Source organism: Oncorhynchus clarkii, chromosome 16 (assembly GCF_045791955.1).
Source record: "Oncorhynchus clarkii lewisi isolate Uvic-CL-2024 chromosome 16, UVic_Ocla_1.0, whole genome shotgun sequence".
Classification (NCBI taxonomy): Eukaryota; Metazoa; Chordata; class Actinopteri; order Salmoniformes; family Salmonidae; genus Oncorhynchus; species Oncorhynchus clarkii.
The window spans coordinates 19,648,845-19,657,329 of record NC_092162.1 but is presented as its reverse complement, the minus strand read 5'-3'; the positions used below and the strand labels follow the sequence as shown (position 1 = coordinate 19,657,329).

At 53.5% G+C, this 8,485-nt stretch overlaps 1 protein-coding gene across 1 annotated transcript in view; it reads right to left on the bottom strand.

The window, feature by feature from the left end:
- Window positions 1-400: 400 nt before the first annotated feature.
- Window positions 401-8,485, bottom strand: part of LOC139368132 (SH3 and multiple ankyrin repeat domains protein 1-like) — a 37,384-nt gene continuing 29,299 nt past the window's right edge. The window contains exons 22-27 of the mRNA XM_071106718.1: window positions 8,251-8,363; window positions 7,871-7,979; window positions 4,843-7,759; window positions 4,351-4,695; window positions 3,318-4,262; window positions 401-2,615 (exon numbers count right to left, since the gene is read on the bottom strand). Of these exons, the coding sequence (XP_070962819.1) occupies window positions 2,552-2,615; window positions 3,318-4,262; window positions 4,351-4,695; window positions 4,843-7,759; window positions 7,871-7,979; window positions 8,251-8,363 (4,493 nt within the window). The 3' untranslated portion in view covers window positions 401-2,551. The remainder of the gene's footprint in view (window positions 2,616-3,317; window positions 4,263-4,350; window positions 4,696-4,842; window positions 7,760-7,870; window positions 7,980-8,250; window positions 8,364-8,485) is intronic.

The following is an 8,485-nucleotide window of genomic DNA, read 5'->3' as shown; positions in this document are numbered from 1 at the left end:
CCCACTGCAGAAGGACCCGTCCAAGTGTGTCAGGGAACGACTTCTCGTTTACCCCTATCGAGTTTCTCTCTTTCTCCCCTCTGACTACCCACTTCTTAAAGACCCACCCTTCCTCCTACACTGTATGACCACAACAGATGAACCCAAGTACTTCATGTGGCCGGCTTTTCCTCATTCCTGACAGATCTGAATTCATCCTGAACATGAGAACATTATAGCGTAAGCCCCCTGGTTGGCTGGGAGAAGGAGACACTGATAAATGAGTCAACCATAACAGGGCAGTCTAGATTGGATCTTTATGTGAACCTAGAAGCCTTGGATTCAGAGAGGGAAAAAAAGATCAATAGAGTTCAATAGTTTATTCAGCATTTATTTCAACACCTTAGTTATAACTCTATCATATCAGTATATTTCTGCATTTCATTTTGAACATAACTTCATGAATACCTCTTATCGCTGCATACATTTGCTCATACTGTAAATAGTCATCATATGTTTATATTACTAGTCCTAAAATACTCTTTAAAACACAGGACCTAATGCTTCCTACACTACCGCTCAATCATTTCCGATCGGAAGGTTGTTGAAAGGCAACAACCCTAAAGAAGTGAAGGGTGTGTGTTGATGTGTAGGAGTTTCACAGGGAGGATGACGTGGGTAAATGGTAGAACAAGTCGAGCAGTATAGAAAGCATTTACCGGAAACAATAAATAAAGAGAAAACAAAACAAGTAGCTTCAAATCATTTCTCACACTATTTGGAAGACAGAGATTCTGTAGTGTTATTTTTTTTTCAATTATATATATATTTTTTTACATATACCTAATGATTAATATAATAATTGTTTTAAAATTATACTATAATTTATGTTTTTGTTGTCGTCGTTATCATACTCGTCATTATCACTATATCATATAGGCCTATAAAGGATGTGTACAGAGTTTGAGTGTATTCCTCATCTTACAGTGCATTTCACTGAAGGCAATAGCAAAAAAGGAACCTAAAAGAGCCTGTGTGTGTGTGTGTGTGTGTGTGTGTATCTCTGTGTGTGTGTCTCTCTGTGTGTGTATCTCTGTGTGTGTCTGAACGTGTTCTTCTGAAATGTGTGGATCTGAAAAAGGTTTCTCTTGAGATACTGGAGAGGAGTTTATGAAATAGGGCAAAGTTAGGATTGTCAACTGGTGCAATATACATCTCTACATTTTCGGGAACCGTTAGAAAACTGGCGTTGAGTTGTGGAGAAGGCATATGAGAGAGGGACAGAGGGTGGGGAAAGGATCATGAGTAACCAGGCAGGCTGACAAACAGATCGACACAAACAGACACACACTCACAGAGGGAGAAGGCCTTAGGGAACCAGACATACCGTATAGACTGACAGACGCGCAGTAAAAGCCCTTTTTTTTTTTTGGATCGCTGCACCTGTGTGTGTGTGTGAAAGTCGACATGGGACAAAAGACGCTCACATCCCTGGTACAGTCGTAAACATCGTCATCATGAATGAATGACAAACAGCTTTTGTAGTGTAAAATGACATGAGTTCATAAGCATAACCCGGAGTCATGGCTGTGGACTCCAATACAGTCATGTCTCAGGAAAAAACAAACCAACATTTGAATCTCCTCTGTACCTCTCCTACATACTCCGGACGGCCTTTCTAAAGATAATAACTATCATAGTAAAAAATGACATATCACAACTATATGTTTTGAATATTTTTTGAGTATTCGTCGTTACACACAGATCTGGATGATTAACTATCAATAGTACTCTGACCCGTTTTAAATGAATGATTGCAATCAGCACTTGGTACGAAACAAATTAATGATTTGGATCTGTGAATCCATTTTTACATGTAAGCTATATTGTTACTCAGAGTTAGTAAAATAAGTAGAAAGCTTGTTGGGAAATCACTAGGGAATTAGGGCATAAACTGACCTCAGTATAAAAAGGTTATTTTTTACTGTTTACTTTAACTTAAAATGTCATGTACTTTTCCATTTTAGGACCATATTCGGACTTTTAGACATTCCAACAACAGCTTCCAATCCCATGCTCTAATTGCGCGTCAGAATTTGCGCATGAATTTCAGGATAAGAATAGGGCCTGTATTGTTTATTAGAGGTACCCAACCACCACCTTTAGTATATCCAGGGGCTTACCATCTCTGTATGGGTAGCAGCATTACAATCTCAAGATTCTTGTTAGCATTTCTCCCAGTACTGTAACTGCCAGGCAGCAGATGGAGTGTGAGAATCACCAGTCAAATGTCTGTGTGTCTGTGTGTGTGTGTGTGTGTGTGTGTGTGTGTGTGTGTGTGTGTCTGTCTGTGTCCATGTGTTCATTAAAAGCCTATTTATCAGTAGTTGTACAGTGGGTGTAAATAGACAATTGTCCTCCACTCATAACAAATCTCTCCTGGTGTGTTTAAGCCTTTTCCGTCGTGATCCTTTACGCCATTTGTCCAGCTCACAGTCTGTGTCCAATGGTCTTCTATAGAACTCATCTCGGTCTGTGTGTTTCTCTGTCTTTCTCTGAGCCCTGAGTCACCTCATCTTTCACTCTCTGCCTGTGGCTCAGGGGAGGGGCTAGGGTCATGCATGGGAGAGAACAGCCTGAGGAAAGAGGGAGGGGGGTAAATCAAGAAATAAGAATAAATAGAAAATGAAAAGTAGTGAAGGTAGTCAATTAAATGATAGAGAGAAATACATGTAGAGAGAGAGCGAGAGAGAGAGGGAGAGAGGGAGAGAGAGGGAGAGAGGGAGAGAGAGAGAGAGGGAGAGAGAGGGAGAGAGAGGGAGAGAGAGTGAGGGAGAGAGAGAGTGAGGGAAAAAGAGAATGAGGGAGAGAGAGAGAGAGAGAGAGAGGCAGAGAGAGAGAGAGAGAGAGAGAGAGAGAGAGAGAGAGAGAGAGAGAGAGAGTGGGAGAGAGAGAGAGAGTGGGAGAGAGAGAGAGAGTGGGAGAGGGAGAGAGAGGGAGAGGGAGAGAGAGAGTGGGAGAGAGTGAGAACGAGAGAGGGAGAGAGAGAGTGGGAGAGAGTGAGAGAGAGAGAGAGAGAGAGAGAGAGAGAGAGTGAGAGAGAGAGAGAGAGAGAGAGAAAGAGAGAGAGATGGAATAATTTAGCAAATTAACTCTAAGGATAAATGCTTAATGGCTAAAAAGGGAAGGGGGATGGACTCATCTGGCTCGCAGGGAAGGAAAGAGGCACTTGTCTTTCCTTCTCCATCCGGTCCTTTTTTCTCCCTCTTTATTTCCACTTGCCCCCTGGCTGACATGTTGCCTCTGTCTGTGCATTGACTCTGCCGTTCTTCCCTCACCTGTCAGTCAGTTTCTTCAGCGCTCTCTCGATGTTCATGCGGTGGCCGACGCGCGTCACCCCCAGGTCCAGGAAGTCGTCCTTGGTGAGGGAAGGCAAGTGGGAGCCGTCAATCTCGTTATCCAGGAAACGTTCCCTGTGCTCCCCCAGGTTCAAGTAGGAAAGCCAGTCGGCCACGTCCCACTTGGTCCAGTAGGACAGGGGCTTGATGGCGAAGGGCTTGGCTGGGGGAGGAGGGGTGAGGTGGGGGTAGTTGAGGCAGGATGGAGAGGGGGGCAGGTGCATGGAGGGTGAGGATGCGCCGGAGAGTAACTGGGTGGGGGAGAGGGAGCGGGAGACCAGGAGGGCGCTGGGAGGTTGTGGGGATGTGGGAAAGAGAGGAGAGGTGGAGGGGTTGTAGGGGTCTCCTAGGGTGTGACCTGGGGATGAGAGAGTTAGGGGAACGGGGAACTCAAAGGGGGTGTTGTAGACAGGGGTGCTGGGGAGGATGGGGAGGGAGGAGGGTCTGGGAGGGGCGGGGCTGGGGCAGTTTGTAGAGTAGATGAGGGGGCTGGGGGCACGCCGGCGGGACATAGATGACCTCAGCTCTGGACCAGGGGTACACTGGAAGTCAAAAATCTTGGCTCCACGGTACTTAGTGCGATGTTTGGGGGATGTGGGATAGGGTGAGTACGTGGGGGAGAGAGGAGGGTGGGATTGAGAGGGGGAGTAAGTGGGGGAGAGAGGAGGGTGGGAGGAGTGAGAGGGGGAGGTGGGCATCTGGGGAGAGGGGGAGTGGATCCAGTTAGGCTGGAGTGAGGGCTGGTGGGATGGCGAGCCGGACGGGGTGGCAGTGAGATTGGGGGTGAAGATTGACGGGCGATGCTGCGGGGAGGAGGTGGGTAAGGGGGAAGTGGAGTGACCTGTGGGGGGGCTCTGAAACGAGGCAGAGAAATCCCCTGAATATCTGAAAGAGAAGAAATAAGGGATTACTGTACTCAGTAGGCAGTGCCGTGGAGTCACTGAGTGAAACCCTTGAACAACAACAGCCTCACCTTTGCATTGTGGGCGACCTCGGATTAATGGGACTCGGACCTCGCATCTCAGACTGACTCCAGTCCTCCGTGCTCTTATTGCTCATCTGTTGCAGTTTGGAGCTCAGCTCGTTGATGATGCTGGCCTTTACTCCCGATAGGGGTGAGTGCAGCCTGCGCCCCTCCACAGACATCCCACCCCCGCCTCGCTCCAGGCCCTGCCCCGGGTCGACCCCCTCGCTCCAGGACAAGGGTCTTGGCTCCAGGGTGTTGGGCCGCTCAAGACAGGCGGCCAAGGTGGAACCGAAGCTGTCCTCCATCTTGGGTCGACTCTGTCTGCGTTGTTTCCTCTCGTCTGCTGCTCCTTCTCCTCTCCTGGCCTCCTCCTCTGGGTTGGTCTGTCTCTGGGGGTGTTGTTTCCTCTCGTCTGCTGCTCCTCCCTCTCCTCTCCTGGCCTCCTCCTCTGGGTTGGTCTGTCTCTGGGGGTGTTGTTCCCTCTCGTCTGCTGCTCCTCCCTCTCCTCTCCTGGCCTCCTCCTCTGGGTTGGCCTGTCTCTGGGGGTGTTGTGGGATGCTCTGGCAGGGCGGATTGGTGCTTGCCTGTCGACGCAACGCTTCCCTTGTGTCCTTGATGCCCCCCTCTTTGTACTGCATCGTCTTTGGATACACAGGGGGGTTGGCCGTGTGTTTGGCATGGTGCACTTCAAACGTTTGCCCACCTGAGTAAGTCAAGTAAGGATCCGGGTGCTCGCCGCCCACTCTCTCCCCTTCCGCTCCTCCTCCTCCTCCTCTCTCTCTCTTCAGTCTGCTCACTCCCAGCGTTTCCAGATGGTGGTCGCTGCTACTGTCCAGCTCCTCAATCCCAGAGTCCACCACTGTCTCTGTCTGCCAGTCTCCAGGCTTCATCCTGGAGGGTTGGTGGTCGCCTGCCTTGTCAACAGCACTGACGGTGGTTCTGGGGGCGGTCCCAGCAACATTGTAGTCTGAAGACGGCGCAGAGGCGGTGGTACTGGTGGCGGCGGCGGTCACGGTCATCGTGGTGGCGTAGGTCACAGTCGTAGTGAGGGTGGCCGCGCCTCGGTCCTGTGCTAAAGTCATCGGAGGAACAGGGGCCCCCATATTAGCGGGGTTGACCGGTACGCTGGGGCCACTGGAGAAGGGGTGTGCATGGGACATGGGCTGGGGTCTGTGGAGTGAGGGGGCGGGTAAAACGGAGGCGACTGTGGCGGCGGAGGAACGGGGGAATATTTGGGGCGAGGTGAGGGAGGGAGACAGAGCTGACTGGGTGAGGTTGGCCACCTCGCTGTCGTAGGACGTGAGGCTGGAGGCAGCAGAGTCCCCAGTCTGGGGGGAAGGGAGAGGGGCGTTGGAGGCGAAGCCTCCTGGTGGAGGTACTTTAGGGGAGGGGAGGGGGGGCGGCGGGGGTGGCGGGGGTGGCAAGGCGAGAGGGGCGTGTTGAGCTGAGTGTTGATGCTGTTGAGAGTATCCCCTCTGCAGTTCTCTCTGGCCTTGGCCGTTGGCAAACTGCAAGGGAGGGGGTAGGGGGTCAACAAAGACAAACTCATCATCTATGTCTATGGAGGGGGTGGGCGGTGGAAGCACCATGAGCCCCAGTCCCACTCCTCCTCCTCCCTCTCCCCCATCTTCATGTGGGTGGGCTGGGGCTGCGGGTAGGCGGTATTGGGGGATGTAGCTAGAGTTTGCACTGCTCTCCATCTGTAGGAACGAGGGTCTGCGGGGTGCAGGCTGAGGCGGCGGGCCGGGCGGCTGCATGGGCGGGCCAGGTGGCTCCCTGTCTCTAGGACTCTGTTGATAATACTGGGTCTGGTACTGGTTGGTTCTGTCCTCTGAAAAGCGAACTCTGAGGCCCTCTCTGGCTCCGGCCGCCTGGTCCCTCTCCACTCTCTCCCCTCCCCCTTCACCTCCCAAGCGTAATATCCTGGGTGACAGCGGGCGGCTCAGGGAGGCGGGAGAGGTAGTGGCGGGGAACAGGGACGGCGTGGGGGATGGGAGAGAGGTAGGAAATGCCCCCACGCTGGACATCTGCCGGCCAAAGTGCCGCTCCTCCCGCCGGGTCCTCCGGTCGTCCTTGAGGGCCCTTTCCCGTGCAGCCAGCGCCAGGCCCAGAGGGGACGAGGGGTCAAGGATCTTCCCAGTCAGAGGGTGGATGAAGGTGGTGGCTGGAGAACCTGGGCCGTAGTTGGAGGGAGCGGACTTGGGCTGGCCGTCCTGGCCCATCACAGGGGAGTGGTACTCAGGCAGCCCGAAGGCAGGGGGCATGCTGCTGGCGTAGTGGACGTAATTGTCCCCAGAGAACATGCCCTCGTCGATGGACTTGGAGGGGCGGAGGCGGGGGGTGGGGACATCCATCCCCATCCCCTGTAGGGGCTGGGTCCATACCCCTCCACCTCCCCCCGCCTCCCCTTGGATGTCCTCTTCGGAGGAGAGGAAGAAGGAAGCACTCTTCCTCCTCATGTCACGGAAACGTTCCCGGTCCCGCCGCGCTGCCCCCACGAAGGCCCCCCTGAACTGGTTAGTGAAGTCCAGATTCTCCAGGTTAGGGGGCAGCTGGGGGGCGACAGTCGAAGGGGGCATGGCGGAAGAGACAGGGGGCTGGGGTGGTAAGGGGGACACAGGGGAAGGCAGGCCGGGAGTGGTGGGGGTGTCGGGGGAGGCGGATGCGGAGGTAGGGTCACCTATGTCGGGAGGCGGATGCTCGGCATCTACGCTACTGCCCTGGCTGCTGCGGCCACTGCCGCTGCTGGTGGAGGGGGCCTTGACGATGATGGTGGGGATGGGGATGGAGCTCTTCTCTTTGGCTACTGAGCGCTTACCCCCCTGGCCTTGCCCCCCTCGGTGGTGCCTGCTGAGCCCACCTTCCACTGTGGTCTGCTTTACTAGAGGGCCCCTCCCACCCTTCCTGCCTCCCCCACCCCTGCCTGCCCCTCCGCCCCTCTCCCGGGTCGCCACTTGCTGCTGGGGCTGCTGCTGCTGGGGTTGCTGTTGCTGAGGTTGCTGTTGAGTTTTGGGAGCTGCACTCGTGGGTGGAGTAGCACTACTGTAGCCCCTTCTCAACACCCCCATTTTGCCCCCTCCTCTCTTCGTCCCCTCTGGGGGCTCCCCTGTGTATTGTCCTCCTCCTCTCCGGAGGGTCGGGGCCATGCCGTGCTGTTGATTGGCCCCGCCAGGGCCTCCCCTGTCCCAGCCTGCCTGGGTGGTGTGAACTGCCTGCTGCTGGGTGAGGAGGGCCTGGGCCTGGGAGGATGGAGGTTGGGGGACAGACTGCTCCCCCCTCCAAACAGTATGGGGGTCAGCAGATAAGGGGGGTTCCGGGGCGGATGTGTTGGGGGGAGGGGGGATGTCCTCTGACAGACTACGGGCCAGTTTCATGGCCGGGTTGTGGAGGTACTGCCTCTCCTCCTCCATCACACCTGAAACAGGGACACACAGAGATAAACAGACTATCTGGTTGGAAAACAGTTAACAAACAGTCAGAATGTAGCTTTTTTGACAGTCATAGCAATAATATCTGTAGGACTTACCAATAGATTTCTGTCGCAGCATTACTCCATGAGGCTGGCCGGGGGGATATTGACCCTGGTTGTAACCAAACCCAGGCGGCATCACACCAACCAACTGGTCATGACTTTGCTTTAGGTGTTGCAAGACACACAATGGAGGAAGATGCACAGGGAGAGATGCCCGAGAACGGGAGGAAGTGATGCCGCATTAAAAGTGCATTGGCAGTAAAAGGGATATATAGTGTAATATGGAGGAAGCAATGAGTTCATATCCTGTTCTGTGAGGTTTCTTTCACATCCACCGTTACAGACACAAGCACTGAATTGAGGGTAGGATCCCTGGGGCCAGTAGGACCTGCAGGTACAGTCATGGTAAGGTAATGTCAAGAATGATGCACTACCTCATTGGGGGCGATGCTCTTGGTTCGGTCTCTCTTCCCTCCGTGACCCCGCTGTCCCTGTCCGTCTGATGTGATTGTGTGCTGAGCCGCCGCCAGGATCTCATCCAGTTTATCTGAAAGACGGAGGGCGATAGAGCGACAGAGCGAGGAGAGGGAGAGAAATAAAAGATAGAAGAGAGGGACGAGAGACGAGAGAGATCAAAAGCGTAAGACGATTGAAAGCGGCGGCACATTA